Below are 25,698 nucleotides of genomic sequence, written 5' to 3' on the forward strand. Positions count from 1 at the left end.
CTTCATCTGCCACTTGAGTCAAACATAAAATAAATATTTGCACTGAGGTTTCATAAGCCATTCATTTAAAGTGTTAATCTGATCACTATCACAGAAATTGGCTGTGAAGCAGAATATATATATTTTTTGGGGATCAAAAGATTTTAGACATATTGGCTGTACACGTTTTACTGATTAAATTTTAATTAGAGATTTTTCATGAATCATTAATTGTGATGTCTAACAGTTCAGTTTAAGGCCTAAATGACGTATTCATACAAAGACATTCTGGGGAAAAGCTGACTTGACTTTAAGGTAAAGCTTCAACTTAAAATGTTTGAGAAATCATTATTAAACCTTGATCAAATTTTAAACAATGATATGCAACCATATGGATAATAGTTGCATTATAAAGCAGGATTATCTCTGATTGAGCTAGCATGGCAAATATACATAAAAACAAAATTATCCATCTGCAAAAACAACAGAAAATCTTTATGACAGCTATGGATGTAAGAGGGGAAAAAATGCATAAACCCAGAAATGATCATCCGGAGTAAAAAACTTTCTTTTGAATCAAAAGACAAAACAAATACTCGGTTTAATTAATATATTTACCAGAGTTGAATGCCATGTTTGTGGCCTTTTCACAACACCACTAGTGTCTCAAACACTTAAATGCTGGATGTTAATACTTGGTAGAAAGTCCTTTATCCAACAGCACTCAGTGTTCTCTTATAACATTTCACAAGGCTGGAACATACAGAAAAAAATCTTTGAACAATCCTCTTTGCACAGTTTCTTCCATCCGGAGTCCTGACTCTCTTATTCTGTCTTCTTTTTAGTACACACACACACACACACACACACACCGTCACGTATTGGGTATTGGGTCTGAGATTGGAGAAAGATTGCTTTAGTCTTGTTGACCATTTCTGTCTTCACTAATAAACACACTGGATGCCAACTCATCCTTAACTGTGAAAGAAAAAAAAAAAATCTGTCGAAGTTACAACTCACAGATAAGTTGCTTTTGTTTTTTTGTCCCTCATGCAACCCCCATTGTAATGCCACCCAGGGTATCTGCCTGTATGACCCATAAAAAACACAATGATGATCCAGAAACAGGCCCACAGCATCACACATCACAGCATCACACATCCTGCACCAAAGTGGGCAGGTACTGCTTTTCCACATGCCCATACTTTGTTTCACAGTAAATTCACCTGGAGTCTTGTAAACAAAGTATTCATGCAGATGCAGTGCACATATATGACATGCACTTCAACCTGTAGCATTACAAATTAAACCACAATACAAAGAGAAAAAATATTCCAATGTGAAACACCATAAATAAAAATACATGAAAAAAAGAATAAGAAGCAAGAAAAAGAGCACAGTTTTGTATTTATCAAACTTCTCAAGTATTCACAATGTGGCTGGTCCAACTTGCAGATTAAGCGAGGTAAATCTACAAATGAGATGATTTCTTCCTTCTGATCTATTGCCTGAAAGCATTTCTTGTGTGTTCTGTCTTTATATCACTGAATATTTACATTTCATTATCCTCTGCAGTAATACCTGCTGCACCATGACTCCACAGCGATTGTGTACGATAGTCCTGAGGTGGGCACTCCTGGTCCTCGAGGGTCGGTGTCCTGCAACTCTGAGATGTCTCTCTGGTCCAACACACCTGAATCCAGCAGCTGAATCACCTCCCAAGTGCAGTCAGGTTCTCCAGAGTCCTGCTAATGACCTCATTATTTGACTCACGTGTGTTGAAGTAGAGATGCATTTAAAAGTTGCAGGACAGCAGAGTGCCCGGTGATTTAAAAGGAACAGCAGTGCCCACTCCTGAAATAGACTTTATGACCATGTTATATTAATCAGACAACTATAATGTGCATTGAGCATCAAATGGCTACATTTCTCAGATGCTTATCACATATGAAGACTGTTTCTCTCTGTGTCTTTAGTCAGGCTCTGCAGCAGAGATCTCTGAAAGATCACATCGCTGGACTCAGGGATCAGAAACTCCAGCAGCAGGTCACAGATGCTGTAGATCAAATGCCTGCAGACAAGAACACAAACAATCACTGACAAATGTGAAGAGCCTCTAGGAAACGCGAATTCATGAATTAGACCTTCATTTACACATTTTGTTCAATTCCTCTGTGTTGATTATTAGATTAGCAGAATCATGGTGCTTTCCGAAATGACTTACTTGTTTATCTGATAGTCCTGTAAAGACTCCAGCATGGTCTCCAAGCTCAGTCTGTACTTCTCGCTTCCCAACATATCAGCTATTAACTCTATCAAGGCATAAAAAGATAAACTGAGTTCACACCGAGACACCACTCAAATCACAACAGCTAAACTTAAACCCTGCAGCTACTACAGACCAGGAAGCAGCTGCATTAGGCAGTTCAGACATTGCTCCTTGGTTTCCTTCTTTTCAGCAACACTTCGTTCAGGCCGAGGTTGAGCAGGCAGCGTCCCACCTGGCCACACAGCTTCTTGCAAGACCTGGAGGTAAATCACCCAGCAGGGGGCGCTGGTTAGGTGGGCAGCGCCTATGTCCAGCCATCTGGAATGGAAATGGGATAGTTTAGAAGAGGGGTGGGCACTCCTGGTCCTTGAGGGCCGGTGTCCTGCAACATTTAGATGTAGCTCTACTTCAACACACCTGAGTCAAATAAAGAGGTCATTAGCAGGACTCTGGAGAACCTGACTGCACTTGGGAGGTGATTCAGCTATTAGATTCAGGTGTGTTGGACCAGGCAGACATCTAAGAGTTGCAGGACACCGACCCTCGAGGATGAGGAGTGCCCACTCCTGGTTTAGATCTTCTTTATACTAAATGTGGGCATTTTGGTCAATTTATCAAACTCTGATATAAACCAGCAAAAATCTGTAATCCTGATGAATTGTTGCCAAAATAAAAAGAAAGCCACACCCAAATATAAAAATTAAGACTGGAAAATCTTGGTACTTCTCTGTACCAATCCTGGTACTTCTATAACAAAACATAAATGCTTGAAAATGCATCTGTTGCCATTTATTTATGTGTGTGTGGTGCTGTTCGCATTTACTATGCAAAGTCAGATGAAATCCCCCCAAAAAAAACTACCTTTCAATGAAGGTGCCAAAGAGAAGTCTGATGGCCTTCTGGATGTTCTCTGTGCAGAGCCAGCTCCAATGATCCTTCATCAACAGGCACAAAATGTTCAAAGCAACATCTGCCACAGCTGTGTCTGCGGTGGACACAAATACGCGCTGGATAAATCATGTCAACACAGCGACTTAAAACGTCTGAAATGAATGGTTCGGATGCTACAACGCAACTAGGTCAGGTTTGGCCACACGATGGAGTTCTAGCGAACCCTAGTGGAGAAACTAAGTCACTGCAGGTTACTGCTGCGCTACAGTACAGATAAAACTACAGAGTCGTGCAAAAGTATTCATTGACGTTTTTCACATTTTTGTCAAATTCAAAAACACTTTGACTTGTTTTATTGGAGTGTTATATGATACGCAAAGTGAAACATAATTTTATACTGGAAGAAAATAATGTAATCATTTCCTGAATAAAGATTTGTAAAGTGTGGCATGCTTTTATATAGAGTTTGCATGATGTTATTACTCCTGAATAACTCTTGTCTTCAGAAGTAACCTGCTTAATTCAATTAAATTCAGTTTATTGGTATTGCGCCAATTCACAACAAATATCATCCCGAGGCACTTTGCAAAAACTTAAAAAGAGATGAGCAGAGTTCATGTTCTTAAGGGTTTTATGCTCCTTTTTTGCAAAATAGCCCAAGCTAAATATGATTAAATGGAGAACACTTTTCAACATAAAGTTCTCAGTCCTGCAACAGAAGGAATTGGATTCAGGCCTGGACTTTGACTGGGTCATCCTACAACATGAATATAAACTAATTCGCTGTGGGTCTTTAGTGGAAGTGTACCTCCCAGCAACACAGTAAAGTATTTTCTCACAGCTCTATTCAGCTTCATGAATCTTCTACTCTGATCGGCTTCAATTACTTTCCTGTAGCGTGATGCGTTCACAGTGATCGAGTAAAGTTAGTTTTCCACCACTTTCTGGCTTAAAAATGCCAAAAAAGTGTACCGGTACTCATCTCACCAGAGAACATTCTTGTATATGTTTGCTGTGTTTTCCAGCAAACTTTAGACGTACTTTTCATGGTTTACTTCAACAAAGGCTTATTAGAGGAGCACACATCTGAATATTTTTGCAGGGCACTGTATCATTATCCCAACCTGTCCCATGAGTTTTCCCTGAAATCTTCTTGTCTTTAGCGTTCAGCTCGTAGCTCGGCTTGACTGATTCTGTCATGTTTGGCCCACCAATAAGTCTTTCCTGCTCTCTGACGAAGTTCTCCAAGCCACCCAGTGACATGCCATTGAGCACCTGAACAGTCACAACAAATGGATTGATTGGAAGGAATATGTCAACTCTGTCTGCTTTCTGCTTGGAGAACGCATTTTACAAATGTGTTCAGTGTGTTATCTCACAGAGCTGCCTTCACTGAAGCAGTATGTCACTTTAGGATGGAGATCTGGAATATTGAGCGATTGAGAAACTTTACTTGGGAAAAGCCTCCTGAGGCATGACATAAAGAAGCAAACAGAATAACGTTTTACTTATGCTTTTTAAAGCATTATTGCACAGAGCACTAAACAGACAGGGCTGTCACCTGTACTTTCTGTGGTCCATTGTTCTTCCGTCAGTATCGCCCTCAACGTCCTCGGTTGGACTGAAAAGCTCAGGATGAGGGAATGCTGTCCTCAGAGTATCTAAAGCATTTTCCATCATCTTCGGTCGCAAGTTTGAGAAGTTAAACAGTACAAGAGATAATCAAGATGAAACATGAAACTATAAATCTGATTTCTTCAGTCTGTTTTTAGCTACCTTATCAATTCTTGACTTTGTTAAGGGCTTTCTTCCAAAATACGAGCAAACATCTGAGTTGATAGCCAGGAACTCCTGCATGTCTTCACTGTTAGCTGTCTCGGGAGTACTGCTTAATTGCTACAAAAACAAGAGCACATAAAATATATCGCCATACATTTAAGTCCTACATGTTCAACATACCTTCAGGAAGGTATCCAGTTGGCTTTTACGAGCTTCAACCTTCTCGCTGTCCTGGTTGCCAAAAGGAAGGTCAGGAAATATTTTCTTTGGGCCTTTGACATCTGAAAAGCATTCCATTTACAGATAAGGATGCACTTTCATTGGAATAATATGATTTACTTGACATGAAAGTAGTTTATCATTCACTTCGGATTAGCTTCTTGAGCTCTGGCTTCTCCTCCAAGCGTGCTTGCAGGTTGAGGAACTCGCTGTATCTGCGGTTAACGGAGTGACAGACTGCCGGTGGTGCAGCACCTGTGCAGTCGCCATCAGCCACCGTCTCAAACTGTAAAAAAAAAATGATGATGATTTGGTCATATAAAGGTAAACTGCATGGTTAATAAATAGACACACAAAAGCATTTTGTAAAAGTACAGCTTAGCTTTGATCAGAGTAAGAATTTGTTAAACTTTTGATCCTGTCAGACAACGATAACGATAATTTTGTGCCAAGCGTTACATTAGTCTTTTTTGAAATCTTGTACTGATAATGGGAGGGCAAGATTAAGCTTGGGGTCTTCTTAAAGATTAAAATAAGTAATATGGTTAAAGCCTGGATTATTTTTCCTGAAACCTTTAATTTGAGTTTTAATAATTTTTCTGTTGTTATACAGTTTGAAATTTTCCCTTTTGATCTTTTCTAGTTAGACAAGAAATAACCTGCTACCAGATCCAAAATGAAATTAAAACTTCAAAACTGGACTTTGCTTAGAAATCTGGTCTTGTCCTAAATTTGTCTGAATAAAGACATTAAAAATGTCCATTTGTACAAACAAAACCCCATCGTCCCCAACAATGACTCAATAGCGTGTTGACATCCATAAGCTATTTTATTCTATTTGTACATTGATGAGCTAGGATGTCATTTTTATGTATTTCAACAAAATCTTGTTCTGAGTTACGGTAACATAACTCAGAACAATCTTTATAAAGACTTTCGTATCTTTACCTGGAGTTACAGTGGTTGAACAGGGTCGTTTTTTATTCTTATTTTGCTTTAACACTAGAGATAAAGCAATAATTGTGTGTTTGATGTGGTTATTGTTCAGATAATGAGAGAGGTCTAGAAATTTCAATTGGCAGGACAAGAAATCCTTAGTTCAATATCCATAATGGCTGCAGAAACACAATTTTTAAGCTTCTGACGGCTGGTATCACTTTTAGTCAGTACTACACAGAGTTTTTCATTGATACAATATGTAAAATTGACAAAAATACATCAGTGATCTTGGTCTGAAATTGTGATATTCTTATCAATTGATTGACTTGTTTAGTGTGTCACACAGATACACACAACTCCTCTCCTGCTGCTCCTCCAAACAAGATAAAGATAAATGTGTAACACTAACAATTTAATCAAGACATACCAAATAAAGTTCTAATCAATATTTTAAACCATTATAATGTACACTGATCAAATAAAGTCCAAGTGAAACAATGAGATAAAAAAGATCCAGCTCCTTTCAAACAGCCAAAATACTCCTCCTTGATTTGTTCACAAACAAAAACAATGTGAAGGGGTTTTTAACTCGCAACTACGACAGTGGCACCATTCACAGATCAGAGTTCAATCTCTGAGAGAGACTGAATCCACCTCAAGAGTCTCCAGTCATTATCATTGTAGTAATAGTTCAGAAAATATAATATAAATTCGTCAAACAGTAAGTAAAAGCACCTTGAGAGTGTAGAGTGTGTAGGGATTAGTGCCAGCGCTCCTCTGCTCCTTCACATTGACTGTGCCAGAAATGTGAACGTTCTGCACTCTGAATGGCGTTGTAGTCGGGCCGCTGGACAGATCAAAGCTGTACGAGGTCAGGCAAAGCTTTTTGGGGGGACAAACTGGGGATTTGTCCTGCGCAATGCCAGCTGGCCACTGGGAGTGTTTGGGCTCAACCACCTTCGATCCAAAATTTCTCAGAGGTCGAAAACAACCGCAGGCTTCTTCATCATTTACAGGGAGAAGGTTGCAGAGGTTGGTGGTGGGAGCGCAGTCGCAAGCACTTCCTGCCAGGTCGTCATCTGAGTCCGAATGGAGAAGTGGTTCTGCAGAAATGGTTTTGGTCTCTGATGACTGTTTATACTGGCCCGATGTGAGTGAGCAGCAGTTTACCTTGGACGGTGTGGTTAAGCCTGGGTGGTAGCTGGATGTTCGGGTGGTGGACGTGAGGCTGACCAGACTGCTTTGAGACAAGTCTGTCCCAGAGTTCGCACTCTGGCTCTGAGGCTCATCTAAATCAACAGAGGTGTTTTTGGAGCTGAAATCGGTCTGATCAGAGACAGACAGCGACTTGCAAGTAGCCCACGACTCCTCACGTCCATGACATTTATACAGTGCATCGACAGAGGGGTCAACCACGCTAATATCCTGTGATTCTCTGGTTTTGGTGAATATGTCCACAATGGTCTGATTGAGCCAGTCGGGATCGGAAACCCTGCTTATCAATGGCAACAGCACATTGCAGGTGATGAGCTCTGCCACCATGTAACCCCCGGTCCTAGTTTCCATCTGAGGGTATGGGACGAGGATATGCAACACAAGTTTAACCAACGCTCGGGTGTAGTTTAGCTCAGCGGTGGAGCTGCTCACAGCTGGATGAGGAGACTCGACTTTACTGTAGAGCTGCCACTGGCCACTGCTCTCCTTCTGCGCCAACTGGATCTGCCTTACAGTCATGTAGCTCTGCAGGTGACAGCCATACAGCTCTAAGAGCCGCTGAACCAGAGCCTTCCTGTCCACTCGCCGCGCACGCTCCTTCAGTTCCATCACCGACTCCAGCATTGAGTGACGCACAGCTCGTTCAAACTCTCCTTCCACCTCAGGAAGCAGGGTGCGGTACCATGAAGACACAAAGTCCCGTACTGCCTTGTGGACCGCACAGTGGATCTCATGGTTCAGCCTCCACTCATGCTCAGGGGAACATAGAGGAGGGGCAACTTTCCCCAGGGGTAAAAAATGTTCCAGATGCAGGAAACTGTTAGCATCCAGGGCAGCTCGGGACCCGAGCCAACCACCAAGAACCACCAGAAGGCTGGTGAAGACGCAGAGCAGCCACACATTCACCAGCAGATGGAACAGGATGAGCCATGCCAGTATGGCGCCGAAACCCAAGAGCCTCCGCTGGCCGAATAACTCCAACAAAGTCCAGTGAGTGGCGCTCTTTGAAGAGGGCATCACAAAAATATGGAAGATGACGTCCTGTGGAAAACAACGATATGGTAATTTAAAAGAACAAAACGTTAAAGAGAAAACTGTTATATTGACTTTTTTTTTTGCAATTATTAGGTACAAAGCGGAGGTATGTGGGTAAGTCACTACAGTGAGAGAATTTTTCAAAAATAACTTTAAAATACATGATTGCACATCGTTTTAATTTAGCAATCACGTTTTCAGTATCACCCAGGTTAATTGTTGCCAAATTAGAGGAGTGTGTGCCTGTAGAAAAGAGAGCTTCTAAAGCCAGAGCTACGAATTGAGGAATGTAACGATGCTGTGTGGAAAGGAATAAAAGAGCCTTTATTTAAGGATCAACGGGAATTCTTCGACATTGACAAAAGATTCCTCCGGTTTAGAGCACAGATCTGTAATTTCTGATGTGGGCTTGGTTAAAATTAAATCCTTCTTTGTTCATTGAAGTCTGTGTCAACAGAGTCTTTTCTCACGTCGACACGCCACCATGAGGACAGTAAAGAGAGTCCAAACTAAAATAAATTGCATTCATAAATTTTGTACTGAAGAATATTTGATCTACTTTTAAATAAAACTGTAACTTTGACGTACAAAATAGTAAAAAATAAGTGAAACTGTAAATTCAAATTTAATTCAAGGTGAAATAATTGAGAAAATAAATCCAGTATCATATATTAAAATATTTATCATGTAAAATTTTCCATCTGTTCCAGTTAGTTATTTATCGCCTGGGTAATCTGTCAATAATTGATGATGATGATGATGAATACTTTATTAATCCCCAAGGGGAAATTCAAGTACAATTACTCCCAGGTTAACATTGCTCAAGGACGTATTGTCTGTATTTGCATCCGTCTTATAAACATTCTCAAAGTTTACTTTTTGTCTAAATCTACAGCTCAGTATTTATGAAATGTTTGCTGCTCCAAAGGTTAAAGTCACCCAGTCGATATAAATATTAGAATAACTTGTAGGTCAGTTTACTGGTCGGCTAAACTAGATTGAGAGTGTTAAAACAACTCCCTGCTAAACTATGGAACATTATTTTAAAACTAATCGCCATGTAGAACATGAAATACAATGTTATGACTGCAAAATATAGGACTACAGTACCTGATATGTGACTGGTGTATATTAGCTGGAAAACTGTCCTGCTTCTCCTCCTGAAGCTTTCTGGACTTGCTTTAATCCTACAGCAAAGATTATCTGGATTGAAAGCTGCTGCCCATATGGACAGCTGACTGTCTGAGAGAAGCTGCTAATACTTCACTTAGCTGTTTATGCACATAATAAAACAACCAATTCTTCTGTGGATGGAAAAAAATTACATTTTCATAGCCAGCAAATATCTGGGTTTGAAATACTGTAAATATCTGGTCATTCAGATCATTAGTAAGTTACTAAATTCTGCAACAAAAAAAACTGATGTCAAAGGTTGATCAGGCATACAGAAATAAAATTATTATTTTTGTTTGTTTCTATGTTTTGTCTTCTGCAGGGGTTGCCACTTTGAAATACGTATCCCTCCCTTTGCCCCCAGAAGCCTATGTATGTGAGAACATGATGCTGAACATTTTAAAATGATATTTTGTTTTTTGGATTTATTCTGCACTTCGAGATGAGTCGTAGCCTCCATCTGTTCACCAATTTAAAAAGTTCTGGCACCCTCTTCTTGCTTGAAAACACATTCAACCAAGCCTATTGTAAAAAGACAACAAACACAAGACCAACTGTGACTCTGAAACTAGAAAATACAGAAACCTATTCCCCACCACTTATATAAAATGATGTAACTTGGCATGTATGTGAGAAAATGCCAAATAAAACTACTAAATGCACAGTTGTCCCTTACTGCAGCAGCCTGACTGCACAGCAGAGGGTTAATTCCCTGGAGTAAAGCGTTATATAATCCGCATGCCGTGGCTTCGCTGTGCTGCACGCTCGGTAGACGTTGCACAACAGCCCACAGAGCTGAGCTGACATCAGGAGGGGGCGGAGCAATTGTACAGCATATAAGAAACCCTTCCCAGAGTTATAAACGTTTTATAATCGGACAGATCTCAGATAAAGCAGAGAGGATCTGCAACCATCCATCAGTCCTGATGGCTCCTGTTGAGGTGCAGAATCCAGGTGAGCTTCCTACATGTTATACTCTAAGTAAGAATGAAAGCAGCTGTTCACCTGCTCATTCACCATGATATCAAGATGGCTACTTGCACACTGATCTTATAGTAGAGCTTTACTATGTCTAATTTATACAAGTTTTTTCTACATATGCTAAAAAATCAGCTTAGGGTTTTCTTTTGTGGACTTTGTAGGACACAATGTTCTTTTTGCAGCTAAACTCTGGAGGTATCAGGTTTCACGTTTATACGCTGTGTTTTGTTTGAATACAACACTCTCTCTTTAGCACTTCTCCTAAATTAAATAAAGACTTAGTTACAGGCATCATGCCTTTTAGTTGAGCTGTTTTCACACCAGTATTGGTTTTATGAGACTGACATTTAGAGTGTTTGAAAAGCTACATTAAACAAACCATTTTAACTATTTTAGGGGAAACTGCACAAGTAGAAAAGCAAAATTATAGTGTAATAGCACAGAAGACAAAAACCAAAAATATGTACTAAATCTTCTAGGCTTCTACTATTACAAAGCAATAGTACCTCTTTCTGCAAAGTATAATCCCGTTATTGAATGTTAGTGAAATTCAGTTTCCAGAAGTAATCAGAAACTTGGGATTTCTGTAACTCCTAGAAATTCTTCAGCATGCCTGCATGCCAAACATAAAACTCATACACTTGTATGAAGCGTGTGTACAAGACATCTGCAGCAGTTTCAAATAGCTCCCTGTGCTTTGTAAGTTTGATTCTAGGAATCTCTGTCTGATTAGACATATTGGGACCTTTTTTCATCCTTACAAATTCATTCTGCACCAGAATGAATTTTAGAATATATAAAAAGCACAAATTCAGTTTTCATCAGAAGGAACAAAGTGTTTGATAAACTGCATAAAATCAGATTCAGCTTCAGCTTGCATCTTCAATTCCCCCCTGGCCTATTTCACACATGCATAGGTCTGGGTGCACATGTGGGACATGTGAATGTAGACCTGACCGACTGCTGACACTCACCTGAGTTGGCAAAAGCCAACCTGACAGAGGGACAGCTAGTGCAGCACATTGCTCTAAACAATGAAGTTGTTTTGGCCCAGCAGATTCTGTAAAGTGCTTCTCTTATTTGTTAACACATGTCAACATGGTCCTGAGCTAAGTTGATTTTATCTGAGTGAATTACCAAATGAGGACTGCTGGTGTGCATTAAGGTTGTTATTTTTAAGCAAACATCCTCAAACTCTGGAGGTATCAGGTTTCACGAATAGTATTATTAAGAAAATGGTGTACCTTCCTGGTTGAGGAGAGTGTTGTTCCCATAGCAACAGATGATATTCATCTCCATGTTGTGTGGAGAGTCAGTTTATGGGCTAATTGCTGTGTGCTGCAGGCAACCAGCTGTTGAAAAAGAGAAAAGATCAAGTTTAGATGGCTGAAATCCTGTTTATGCTGTAGCTAGGCAACATTAGAGTCTGGACTGTTAATACAGAAACACAACAGAAAGGAGAGCTTGGTAAAGAGAATGTTTCAGTGCCTTTATGGCTAAATGTTGAATACTTTCCTCCACAAGATGATACACTTTGGTTAAACGTGATTCACTGATAAACCAAATTAAAAAATTTTCTGTAAGACAATTTATTGGACTAAGCTCCCAATAAATGGTATGAATTTCCTAAATCAAAGATGTTAATTTTCCTCCAAAACAGACAGTCACTCCTCTCTCAAATTTAAAGCTCAGATTTAACATTACTGCTTTGAAGCACAATTGCAATTCAGCGTTTGTATTTAATTAATTAGCTGTCAAGCAGTTATTTTTTAGACATTTGTTGTAAGTTTATGTTTCTAATAAGTCCGAATTTATTATTTTATTATGTTTTTTTTGTTGTTTTGTTTTTAGAACTGCGCTACTTTTGGAAAGATGTTCAACTTAGATGAATTCTGTTTTGAGTAATGTTGAGTTTTCATTTTGGCAAACTCTTCTTTGAAATAATCCTGCAGTGCCAATCCTCAGGAGAGAGGGAGTTGACTTGTCAGCTACATTTTTACTGTTTCTATGAAAAACAAAACAGCTGCCTACAAGAACAGAGGGAACAGGAACCGCGTGATCTTTATTGGGTTCATGTGTCAGATTTTGTTTAGCATTCAAAGTCAGATGAGAAAAAAATCATTTATTTCTCAGGGCTGACTGAAATTAAATGCATGTCTGGCTGAACATTTCAATGTGAATGTGTACAGAGGTTGATTGTGCAAGGAGGCCACCAGTGATCCAGTAAATAAAACTATTGATTTTTTTTTACAACTTTTGTAACTTTCTTTAAATGAAATAAGTTTGTCACGTGTCCATTATAATAGTCACTTTATTGAAGAAAGTCGTGTAAACAGTTTCTATTGCTGACATAAAAATATCTACCAGAACTGAAATCTAAATTTAGAGTTCAGTAAAATTCTACAAATCAAACTATTTTTGCAATGTCATGGTTATATAATTGTCTTTTGCTTTACATATATTTCATGGTCTTACCAAAGCTAAATATTACTTAAGAACTTTTTTTTCATAAACATATTGTGCAACCAAAGGCAGTTATACTGTGTAGAAACATGCAAACCACATGGATGTTTTCTATGCTTGAAGACCAACAAGCATGATGAATTTTAAGTGTTACTAAATGACAACAAAAGTCTAAAACTCCTCTAAAAGAAATTTTATTTGCATTAATTATTATTAATCTAAACAGCAGTCAATTGTTTAGGGAATTCCTCTGCCTTCAGTTTGAGATCTGCTGTTTTCCCCCAAAAAACCCTAACTAGTTATTCAATTTTCAATTTATCCCAGACGAGCCCCCAAGTGACAAATGGGGGCTCGTCTGGTGTAAATTGACTTCTTAGGTCAATGTAGGTGGACTATTTAATCTAACACATAACACATTTTTGGACTGTGAAAGGAAAACATGGTACTTGGTGAGAGACCATTTGTGTATGAAGAAAACACACTAAGACCATGCAGACAGACCTTGAGCCTGGAATCAAAACCCTTATCTTCTTGCTTCAAGGCAAAGATTTCTAATCCACAACATCACAACAGCTTTATTGTTTAGAGCAGTGTGCTGCACTAGCTATCCCTATAATGAGCACATGGATGATGCTTGATAGAGAAATAAAAGTGATAATAGTAATAGTTATAGCTGAACTGTTATATCCATAGAGTGTAATTAAGATACTGGTTATGTTTTCTTTAGATGAGGCCAAACCTACTGCCAAGACCAAAGTAGCTACAGGACTAGAGAGCATTGCTCCTCTTATAAGCACAGTAGAGGAAACCCCTGAACCAATCACCACCACAGTTGAAGGCTCCATCCCTTCCTGGATCAATGGTAATTTCCTCCGCAATGGACCAGGGAAGTTTGAGTTTGGAAACACGCAGTGAGTATGGAAATCAGCTTGGTTTGCATCACTCTGGTTCTGCTTGGTCTTAATATGTTTTCTTCAAAATGTAATTCTATACATCCAGTTCAGCATTTGTTTTTGCTTACAGCTACAACCACTGGTTTGATGGGATGGCCATGCTGCACCAGTTTAAGATCCAGAACGGCCAGGTGACGTATAAGAGTCGTTTCCTACAGAGCGACACCTACAAGAAGAACAGCGAGCGGGATCGCATCATGATGTCAGAGTTCGGTACCCTGGCGATGCCTGATCCATGTAAAAACTTCTTCCAGAGATTTCTCTCTCGCTTTGAGATGATTGGTGAGTGCAGTGGGTGGATTATTAGATATTGATTTGACAGAGGATGGAGAAAAATTAACAGAGAGACTTCTCTAGAAATCATTCTCAGTTTTGGTGTTTCCTTCTTATTTTCAATCTTGTCTTAAGAAAGAAAGAGTTTAGATTTGTAAAAAAACAAACAAAAAAAACTATAATCTATCTAGCTCTGATTAAGTGTGCAGAAACTATTTTTAAAGTCTTTGCTTATTCAAGCTCTTTTGTACTCCAGCTGTGTTGGAGAGAAGCCTCTTAAGGAATTTTCCGTGAAGCAGTTACATAATAATAAAATATAGCAGGAAGCAAGGGAGGAGGAAACATTTTACATAACCAAACTCCACACAGTAAGTTCAAGATGAAAACTCTTTCATGAACATAAAAGAAGCTAAAGTTGTTTTTTTTTCTGTTCCAGAACCTACAGACAATGCAAGTGTGAGCTTTGTGAAATACAAGGGTGACTACTATGTCAGCACAGAGACAAATTTCATGCACAAAGTGAACCCGGAAAACCTGGAAATGTTGGAAAAGGTACTATCATAGTCATCACAAAGGAGGCGATTCCTCCATTTTTAAATGTTGTGCAACATATTTTTCTGTCATGTAATACAGTTTTAGCAGCTATCATAATCATTTTCTGATTTCTGTTCAAAAAGTCTTTGCTGGGAGGCTCCCTTCCATAAAATAAATCTATAGATGTGTCTATAATGGAAGATTGACTGACATCAGACTCCAGACCTAAATCTCGTTCAGGTGCAAGACTTGAAAGTTGCTGTTCACAAGATACTTTTAAATCTAATCTGACTGAACTTGAGTTATGCTGCAATGAAGAATGGGAAAAATATTAGTCTTTAATATGTCTTATATTCTATATTTGCAGCAGTAATTGTAGTGAAAGCTGGTCTGTACAGAAAAGCACACTTTCCAGATTTTTGTTGGAAGTCACAGCTGTGCACTACTTTGTACCGTTCTCTGTAATGACACATTGAAACTAGAAACTAGAACATTACTTGTGCTTCACAGGTTGATTGGAGTAAGTTCATTGCTGTGAATGGAGCTACTGCTCATCCCCACTACGACCCAGACGGCACCGCCTACAATATGGGCAACTCCTATGGAAGCAAAGGTTAGTGAAGCACACCTATATAACTTTTTCTAGGTTTTTCTACTGTTTGATGTCTTCATTTTTCATAGGTTTTATAAAAAATAACAATTTTTACATATTTTTTTACAATTGTCACTTTGTCCTGACATCATAACTTGTAAAAAATAAAAATAAAAATAAAATAAAATAAAAAACCTGCCAGACTCCCCCATTGCTACAGTTAGCATAGCCACAGATAATTTTTTGGAACGGTAAGTTTTTTCTCCGCCATAAGCAGTTGTGGGATTCCACTGGTGCCAAAAATTGGAACTTCATGCCCTCAGGCTTTGAATGGTTGGTAAAAGTAGCACTGTGAGAATTAAGTTGCTTTCACATATTAATTTCCTCAAATTATACTGTAAGTTTTGACAAATACGTCAACCCCCCCCCCCACGCCCCCCTCCCAAAAAACACTTAAAAAAAAAAAAAGTTACTTACCTCAATATAAATTTCACCGCAAAGCCAATGATATCTCTTATGTTTTAGGAGCACTGTACAACATCATTAAAGTCCCCCCGGAGAAAACAGAAATAAAAGACACCCTGCAAGGAGCCAAAGTCCTTTGTTCAATTGTTCCAGCGAACAAGTCCCATCCCTCCTACTACCACAGCTTTGGTAAAGCCATGCTTCTTGGTACCTCTTCTTTGAACTCTTTTCCATTTGCTGCTTTCAGCTCTAAAGCTCCTCTCTTCTTGCCATTCTTTCTGGTACCAGCCATGTCTGAGAACTATGTGGTTTTCATCGAGCAGCCAATTAAGATGGACCTCCTGAAGATAGTCACCTGCAAGATCAGAGGAAAGGCTTTAAACCAGGGAATATACTGGGATCCAAAGCTGGAAACTGTTTTCCATCTCATTGACAAGCGTTCAGGAGAGGTCTGATGAAAAGCAAGAATTAAAATTAAAACCAAAAGTCATAATTTCATAAAGTTCATGATTTTGTTTATTGCTGTGTAGGTCATTCCCATGAAGTATCACACCAAAGCCATCTCCACCTTCCACCAGATCAATGCCTTTGAGGAGGACGGCTTCCTGATGCTGGATATGTGCTGCTCAGATAGCGGCCAGGCCATCAGCAACTACCTCATCCAGAACTTACGCAAATCAGGAGAGGCACTAGATGAAGTCAGTAAAACAACATAAACAAACTGTGTTGCGCAACCTATTTTCTCCTCTCAGATAACCAGTCAGCCTCCAGACTTCCTTTGATTAAAGACACCAAAATCATTCTGCTCCTCTGTGATCTTTCCAGCTGTATAACACCACTGACAAGACTTTCCCACGGCGGTTTGTTCTGCCCCTAAATGTGACCAGTGACACCCCAACAAACCAGAACTTGAACACTCGGCCTTCCAGCAAAGCAACATGCATCAAAATCAGTGCCAACAAGGTGAGAGGGATTTACAGTGCATTCCAGAGATATTCAATCCCCTTACAAATTTTATATTTTACTAGGTTACAACCACAAAATTTGTTGTATGTCACTGGAACGTTAGAGAACATCTCAAATAAGCTCTCCAATATTAGGAAACATTGGATATAAAAATACAGTTCATTGTTTTCTGCAATAGTAATACACATCAAATTGCAGTTATTATGCCTATTTTCAGATATCAACCAACCAAAGGTTTTAGGCTGCCTTCACACTGCAACCTGAGGTGACCCGATAACAAATTCTTTTTGAGATAATGTGACCGGTATCTGACTTTTTCATGACAGCCTGAACAACACAGATCGGGTTTTTTTTTCCCCAAATATGACCCAGACTACTTCAATATCCGATCTGATTCAAATGTGACCTAACGACCAGGTCACATTCATCTGACCTGAACGTCACTGATACTCAACAAATATCCCTATTCTGCATCCTGATGCACGCAAGCGGGAAGAAAAACGACAACCACGACAGACTATAAGGAGGATAAAGTTGTTAAAGTGCTGGCTGCGGTCGTACAACAACTTCAAAATCTATGCTCCACCGTTAGCATCCATGTTTACTTCCGCAAACACTGAGCACTTCTTTTTTATGGCGGTTGGCAGGGCACGCTATGTCTGTGTGACGCTATTGCGCCCTCTACTGCGCATGTGAGACACTTCCAGGTCGTTTGCAGTTCACGCTGGAGATCACATACAGGTCGCATTTATTTGGAAGCGTGAACGACCACGGCAAAAAATAAAATAAAAAATAAAACAAAAAAATAAAAAATCTGATTTTACAAAAAAGGCAGTCGAGTATTTACCTAACATCAGGGCCAGTAATGAAGCTTATAAATAGAAACAAACACATTCTAGTGATGCATAAGGTGTCCAACTTCGTTGAATTTGACTGAACGAAGCCTAACCATTCTTTAAATGAGAGTCTGACTTTAGCAACACACAGCTTTTCTTGTCTTCGTCAACAGGTTTTCTGCCAACACGAGGATCTCCATGGAGATGACCTGTATGAGTACGGTGGCCTGGAGTTCCCACAAATCAACTACAGCCAATTTAACACCAGGCCATATCGTTACTTCTACGGCTGTGGCTTCAGACACATGGTGGGAGACTCCCTGCTCAAGATGGACTTGAACGACAAGACACTTAAGGTGTGCTCGTGTTGCTAAATGTTCATTTTGGACGATGCACTGTACCATCAACAACTGTATGCTTCGACCAGGGTTCTGCAACATGTTGTTCTTTAAGCCTGCAGAACAAGCTAACAATAGACATGATCAGTAACTCAGTAGAGTTGCTTTTTTTTTTTAAAGGCAAAAAATAATAATAATAAATTGAAGAAATCATATATCAGGTTTGTAAAATTATTTGCAAGAAACCACAGAGGATCTGATCCTAAAAAAATCCAAATAAGGATTTCTTGTTTAATTTAACTAGCAGTAAATGTCAAAGAAAACCTAAAGTGTAATGTGTGGGCCATAAATGACTGCAGGTCTGGCAACAGAAGGGTTTCTACCCATCAGAGCCGGTGTTTGTGCCGTCGCCTGATGCGACGGACGAGGATGCTGGAGTCATTCTGTCGGTGGTTCTCACACCTTCACAGGTAAAACTCCCCACATCAGGCCTGATACTGAATTTTACTGAAACAGTTACATGAAGACAAGTGCAATACTTTTACCACTGAGTTTGTGTGCAGAACTGTCTAACGTCAGGGGATTTAGTTTAAGATTGAACATTTACTCAATTAAAAACCTATGATTTATACACACAATATACCTCAATAAATATTCCTCAAAGAAATCATACAAAGTGTTTACTTTGATATTGTTGAATATATTTTATTGCAAGAGAAACAAAGCATCAGTATTAAAATATTGAAACATGAAAGGTCTGTCATTTGCTTGTTCCTGTGGACGTCACACAAATATGTTATGTTTGTGTCCCAGATACATACAGGAAAATACTGATTATGTATACAAATTTATGCTAATTAATCCTAATAAAAATTATGAGTAAATTTATAAAAAATATTGCTTTAATCACAGACTAAGTTTTAAGTTAAGCTTCAGTGTTGGAATGCTTATGTTAGGTTTAATATAAATTCATGTTGACTCCAGTAAGAAGATGATTCATTTCTTTCTTTTAAGCTAGCAGCTGTATGCTGCATTTATATTACGTTACTGGAGGGTTAATGTCACCAAAAGATGGACTGCAGTGGTTTTCTGTTTGTTTGAATTGATTGTCCTTTCCATGCCTGATTTTCTCCATTCTCTCTGCAGGATAAAGGGACATTTCTCCTGGTTTTGGATGCAAAAACGTTTGAGGAGCTGGGAAGAGCTAACGTGCCTGTTAACATGGCTTATGGCTTCCATGGTGCCTTCTCCGCCTCTCCATAAGCCACTGCCTTCTACATTAACAGGATTAAAGTTACTGCATATAATGCAACTGGTACAAATCAAGTAGTAAGCAAAAAGAAACAGTATTCCTTAGGCTACAAAGTTGCTGTTACAATGTGCACTTATTTTCTTAGCTAAACCTTCTAGCACTTGTGTTTGTCTTCAGAGTTGTTTTAATTCTTCATGGTGCACTTTCAGCAAAGTGTGTGAAACAATCCCCAAAGGTTTTTGTCATGATGCGAATCTTGTTGAATGTAGCAGCTCAGCTCAAGACTCCTCTGATCTGATCTGTTATTTTGTCATTTTAAGAGCAGGTATGAATTGTAGCTGGAGTTTCTTGTTCTTAGCTGACAGCAGTGGCACCCGTTGTGGTTTGCAGCCTTTCCCCTTGAAGGTACGACATGTTGTGCAGTCAGAGATGTTATTCAGTTTTTGAAACACTCAGACAAACCTCGTCTGCAACCAAAATTATGCCATCTTCAAATTCACTTCCCCTTATTTTCCCATTCTGAACTGCAGGAAGTCGTTTTCACCACATCTAAATGTTTACAAGCACCAAGTTGCTGCCATGTTTTGGCTGATTTGCCTTTTGTCTCACGCAATTGAAAAAATGTGCCTATAAAGAGGCCTGCGCGTGAAAAAATGTTTAAGCGATTCACTTTTTATACTGACTAAATGCTGCTAACATATTATCTGCTTTCTTGAAATTTTTGCCTATAAAGCTATTAACTGACATATGATATTCTTATTTTCATTCCTTTTTACACATTAGCTCAAAACTGACAAGTTGTTCCTAAGGACACAGTAGTTTTAAATAAGCTGCCAAAATCAGTTGCCTTTGTGCAATTTTTCTTTTCCGTTTGTGTACTTAAATATTTCTATTCACGTCTACATTTTCTATTATCGAAGTTATAATAAAATTTTTAATCCGCTAACTTCTAAAGTGTTCCTGGTCATCTGTTTTACACATCAAGTTAAGGTTGTGTGTGACCTATAATCATCCAGATAAGTCCAACATTAAATTTAGTAAATTTATTAAATTAGTGAATGGAAACCAACAGAATCCCACTAAATAAACTCAAACAATAATTGTTTACATAATATCTGTTGCACAATTATTCTCTTTTCAATGATATTTTGTGGCTTCCTGTTTTGCTGTTTTGTTAATATGAAACATATAACTCAAATTTACTCAAGTTAAAGATGGGATTTCTATTTTGAATATTTTTACATTTCAGATTACGCCTCTGAAAACCAGATGGATTTTATTTTATGTTGTGTGCTATCCTCTTCCAAGGTTGCCAATAAGATGTAGATGGGAAATTCAAGAAAACTGCATCCCATATTCATGTTATGGCGCAAAAAGAGCCAGCCAGGGCATTGGTGAACTAAACTGCTGCGTGAGGCCATCGCACCAGCAGGGGGCGCCCGTCAGCGTCCTGCTTCTCAAGGAAGACACAAATTTAAAAAAACTCGAAACTTGTAGGTAGAATTATGGAAGCATTCTTTCCAATAAACCAAAATTTTTAAAAATAAGGAAATTTCTTTGAATGTTTAAATTTATTTAGAATTCACAAGAACTGAAAAAATATATAGCAAATATAAAAATGAAGATGTTTATATTTTGTCAAGATTTAAGTGGTCGTAATATTAATGCCATTCTCCATTCATAATTTCATTGCACAAATTGTTCAGTATAAATGAATCATTTATCATTAATAAATGCATTAATGACTTCTGTTGCTCGTGTTAACACTGAAAACAAAATTTTCGCATTTGCATTTTGTCATCACACCAAGAAAACCAATTTTGTTTCCAGTAGAGCAACCAATCATGTTACTAAATTTTGAATGAATTGTTTTTCAATAAATATTTGCCCAATCAGATGTCTAATAAATATGTAATAATATCACAAACAAGCACAGTGATTGTCAAGATTCATGACTGCGGTAAAATAATCCAACACTTGTCCACTAGAGGGCACCATTTGGCAAGAAGTGACTTCAGTCACTCGGATCCAAGATTTCAGTACAGAACTGAAATCAGTTCCTCGACAAAATAAGTGGTTATAAAAAGAGAGAGAAACTCTAACAAGTGAAAAACTGCCACATTCTTCCCTGTAGGAGTTATTCATTGATACTGCTTATTTTTGAGCGGAAAATGCCATATGTTGTAACATTGTTAAACAGAAACTCTCCCTGTTTGAGCTGTGCGGTTCTAAATCGTACCAGATGCAGTTTGCGTTGAAATGTTTGAACAAAAGCAGAGGGGAACATTTCTGGACCCAGCATGGACAATCCAGTCATGAGAGCGATAAAAACTGCGCTTTTCTTTAATGGAGGGAGAGGCAGCATCAAGGAGCACCAGGCTGGCTGGCTCACTCTAAAGTTTAGATTTGATTTTTCTGCACATGTGGGACAGTTAAGAGAAAATGCAGCAACCAGAAAGGAGAAATAAATGCAAGTTGATGCAAAATGATAGAAATTTTTACCTTCGTTTGCAAAGGAAATGTATTTAAATCAAAACAGTGGATTTAGCATGGAGACTAACTGTGGCTTCGCTTTTTACGCTGCGTGTGTGGCCAGAGAAAGGATGCAAACTTCCACAGAGGAGTGAACAAAAGAGAGGAGAGGAAAAAAAGAGCTTGCTCTGGGTGTTCCTGAGAGGCATTTAAAGCAACAGGGACCCCGATCTTAAAAGGACCCCCACAAACGCTAACGTGGGAGGATTTCGGGTTGCAGAGCATGCATTATTAATGGTTCCAAATGGATCTGCAGATTGTATTTTATAACAAGGGCGTTTCTGTAATTGGAATTTCAGCAGCTCTAGGTGTCCCGTCACTTATTTAAATTGGTGAAACTTTCAACCTCTTTTCGAGTTGCTCTCATTGCAACTTTATGGCAAAGTTGCAGAATCAGTCCTTTACCATGTTAACACACTCAGAAGAACTTTTGGTAGGAGTACAGAGTTGGAAATAAAAACACAGATCTATTATCAAACTGATTAATCTGACTGCTTGATGCATTTTTCTTGGAAACAATGATTTAACAGATACCTGCAAACTTTGATTAATTTATCATTTGCTATCACACAGATGAAAAAAGTTTGAAAAAAAAGTAATATCCCTTGAACTTTGATGCATTTTGTTGCATAACAAACAAATTTAATTTTAATTTTTTGTGGCAGACAAGCACCAAACATTGCGTAGTTGTGAAGCGACAGGGAAACACACAGTGGTTTTATTTTTCTTTTCAGACAGAAGAAGAATTGAGTCAATATGTATTTTTCCTCTGGTACTTTAACAATGTAGAGTGTGACACAACTGCAAATACAGAAGGACACTGTCGTCCACCTACACAAATCCTAAAACTTTAACTGTCTCCTGGATTAGTTGTGGACTCCAGAGACTGTGGCCATTGAGGACGATGAGACCAAGTGTTTTTTTGACTGACATATCCATCAGTAAACATGGTGGTGGCAGCATCATGCTGCAGGGTTGCTCTTTTTCAACAGGCACAAGGAAGCTGGTCAAATTTTTGTGGCGGTAAACACAGAGCAACCCTGAAAATAAACTTATTAGGATCTCCAAAAAACATGAGAAAGGAGTGAAGATCTTTCAGCAGGATAACAATCTGAAACATCCATACATAACTACGATGAAAAGGTTTCAATCGAAGCATATTCATGTGTGAGAATTAGCTCGATTAGAGGCCATTCTGATCTAATCTGGGAGTTACTGTTCAGAGATAATCTTGAAGTCTTGAAGCTGATAGAGACAGACTCCAAAGATGATCCTCTCTCTTCCTCCAAATAATTATACACCACTTTATGTTTGGCTGTTACAAAAACTCACAGTAAAACATATTAATGTTATGGTTGTAATGATATAAAATGTGAAAAAAGGGTAGAGATATTAATACATTAGTAAGTCTGCAGAGCAGCTCAGACTCGGGTCAGGGCTTGTATTCTTTTGGAAGGATGTTATCATGGAAAAATAAGTGTTAGATGTATTTTTAGCTCTTTTCTTGTCAGTGATATGAATAACTCCAAAAGCCGCTGCCTTCTGTGGAAATGGAAACTTTTGAAGACACAATGACTCCAGCGCTCGCAACGAACATGTTTTAGCTTCACAGTTCTATATAAAAAGAAACTACTCATAGGTAAACAACTAATCATTTAGGCTAACAGCAACTATCAGTTCAGCTTCGGTGAAAAGTGAAAGCAAACATTTCACAAGAGAAACTGGCCAAGTGATTTAAAAACAATCAAGCTGTAATCGCTTCTCACCACTCTATACATCTGTGGCGGCAGCCTTACTGAGAGCTGATCACAGGGTAAAGTTTCAAAGTTAAACATGCTCACAAAACGGGCTTTTTTTCCCCTCCACATGGAGAGCATATGGAAGAAATTCTGCTCTGATTTGGACTTGTCCATGAATAATTCCAGCTTTCTGCTATAAGCTCAGGTTCATGCTGCAAAAGCCTGGTGTTTTATTACTAATAGGTGATGAGAACATAATGTACAGTGTGGATTTATAGACTGTTTTAACTATTAACAGCAACTACAACATGTGTTCACACAAATATAGGAGCTGTGGATACTCTCTTTGTCCACCAAGACGAAGAAATAAAAAAAGAAGCTAGTTATTTAGGTTGTGGGTTGAAATCTTAGTTTGATGTCTTTCAGAATGAGCTTAGCCATGGCTGCTTATAGTCACACACACACACACACGCCCACACCCACACACACACACACACACACACAAACAAATTGCCCTTTACTCCTGAGACAGCTAAAAAAAATAAAAATAAAGGTATATAAAGGCGGGCCATGTGCCGTGTGCCGGTTTAACCTCACCACGTAATTCGATATTTTATATTACTGAGCCGCTGTACATCACATCTAAATTGGCTGCGCACACCCACACATGTGTTTGCAATTACCTCTGATTAGACCTCTGCTCAGGTTGACAGTAGGTGGAGATAAATATTACATGAAGTCCTCAAACTAGTTATTAAATAAAACAGATCGGTACGCTGTGAGGTCCTGAGTAAGAAGTCAAAAACTGAAACGCAAAATCAAACTGAACGGAGTGCAAAAACACTTAAGATTAGATCTAAGCGAAGGCAGATAAACGGGTCCTGAAGCAGAGAAGCAAACATCAGTAAAGCCGACTTGACCAGAGCGCTGAGAAAAAAAACAATCTCTGAGCTGATGTACAACGGCTGAAATTCTTCTAGTCACTTTATATTTGACTGAATTAGATATCACGGCTGTAAGGCACCATGTACAGATGCAGATAAATATGTTGGCAACTTTTGTAAAGATGTGTTAAAAGTCCTAAAAGAAATTGATCTTAAATGGCAGTAGCATAATCTCGCAGAAAAGCTCAGTACATTTATTAATCAGTGATAAAATGCTACATTAAGTTAAAGGAGCAGTGTTATGTGTTTTACTATATTGCCTTCAGTTCTTTTATAAATTCTGTATATTTCAAATATGACCTAAGAAACAGGATCCATTGGACCTTGCAAGCTATTTACCCTGTTCACGTCCCAGCGTGGTCGCACTGATCCCTTTTGCTTTTTTACAAAGTTTTTTGTTTTGTTTCAGAAACTGACGAGCTGATGGGACCCAATCATGTCCCCGTTGTCCGACTGTAAAATCTTCTGTGCTCCTCCGTGCTAAGACAATGGGAGGGTTAAAAGAAATTTGACTTTGCAATTTAACACCTTAAAATTGGGTTTCTGTGGCTTTAAAAACTCCTGCTCTTTCTGAAACTTCGCCTTCAGGAGGTAACCACAACAGCACTCCTCTATTACCCCTTCAAGAACGTTTTTACCAGCGTTGCACTGAGAAGTAGTTGTCATAAAAAGCTCAGCAGATGCCCAGTTCCACCAGGTGTCTGCTAATTACTGCTGGCTAGTCTGAAGGAGCCGAGTAAGAGGTCCAGCCAGGCGTTTTGCTACGGTAGATTAAAGGATTTCTTAAGCCTATAAAAGAATCAAAGCCTTACTGCAGGTATGGTTCTGATGAGGTAATAATACGACTTAACAGTCAAGAAAGTTTATTTTTACATAATACTGCCCCAGTAATTGTCTAAATCAAAAGTGGCACAACTGTTTCAGCATCTGCTGGTATGTTTTGGTTTGTATGGGTCACATCACTAAGTACTGGGCTCCTTTGTGGAGGCCCATAAATGACCTCTGACCTCTGGTGGGAATCTCTTCCACTTCTCCCTGAGCGTAATGGCAACGTCCCCCCGGCCCCTGCAGGTGACACAGTCACACACCTACTCTACACACACCTCCTATTCAATGATTTAATCAAGTCAATAATGCCATTAGGATGCCGCGTTGACACGACCTTTTTCTACATCAAAACTGCTCCGGCACATTGAGGCAACCAGCTCCTCCGTATTGCATGTCTGAGTTGTAGAAAAGGACACAAGAGATGCAGGATTTTCTTTGACCTCTCTTGTTTGGTAAATTTGGACGCCATCCAGTTACTGGCCAACAGAAAAGTGTCTCACTGT

At 38.9% G+C, this 25,698-nt stretch overlaps 2 protein-coding genes across 2 annotated transcripts in view; one reads left to right on the forward strand and one right to left on the reverse strand.

Moving 5' to 3' along the window:
- Positions 1–578: 578 nt before the first annotated feature.
- Positions 579–25,698, reverse strand: part of LOC122844835 (sorting nexin-19-like) — a 100,013-nt gene continuing 74,893 nt past the window's right edge. Inside the window, exons 4-15 of the mRNA XM_044140627.1 lie at positions 11,725–11,832; positions 6,812–8,332; positions 5,285–5,423; positions 5,099–5,199; positions 4,916–5,035; positions 4,701–4,819; positions 4,519–4,606; positions 4,264–4,414; positions 3,110–3,233; positions 2,382–2,566; positions 2,204–2,291; positions 579–2,050 (exon numbers count right to left, since the gene is read on the reverse strand). Coding sequence (XP_043996562.1) covers positions 1,921–2,050; positions 2,204–2,291; positions 2,382–2,566; positions 3,110–3,233; positions 4,264–4,414; positions 4,519–4,606; positions 4,701–4,819; positions 4,916–5,035; positions 5,099–5,199; positions 5,285–5,423; positions 6,812–8,332; positions 11,725–11,754 — 2,796 coding nt within the window. The 5' untranslated portion in view covers positions 11,755–11,832 and the 3' untranslated portion in view covers positions 579–1,920. The remainder of the gene's footprint in view (positions 2,051–2,203; positions 2,292–2,381; positions 2,567–3,109; positions 3,234–4,263; positions 4,415–4,518; positions 4,607–4,700; positions 4,820–4,915; positions 5,036–5,098; positions 5,200–5,284; positions 5,424–6,811; positions 8,333–11,724; positions 11,833–25,698) is intronic.
- Positions 10,249–21,082, forward strand: bco2a (beta-carotene oxygenase 2a). Its single transcript, XM_044140628.1, has 12 exons — positions 10,249–10,453; positions 13,671–13,854; positions 13,967–14,178; positions 14,606–14,721; positions 15,214–15,316; positions 15,821–15,949; positions 16,049–16,209; positions 16,291–16,458; positions 16,586–16,723; positions 17,736–17,918; positions 18,260–18,370; positions 19,047–21,082. Exons 1-12 carry the CDS (start codon positions 10,426–10,428, stop codon positions 19,161–19,163), a joined length of 1,650 nt encoding a protein of 549 aa, XP_043996563.1. The 5' UTR covers positions 10,249–10,425; the 3' UTR covers positions 19,164–21,082.

This window comes from Gambusia affinis, linkage group LG15, assembly GCF_019740435.1.
Source record: "Gambusia affinis linkage group LG15, SWU_Gaff_1.0, whole genome shotgun sequence".
Classification (NCBI taxonomy): Eukaryota; Metazoa; Chordata; class Actinopteri; order Cyprinodontiformes; family Poeciliidae; genus Gambusia; species Gambusia affinis.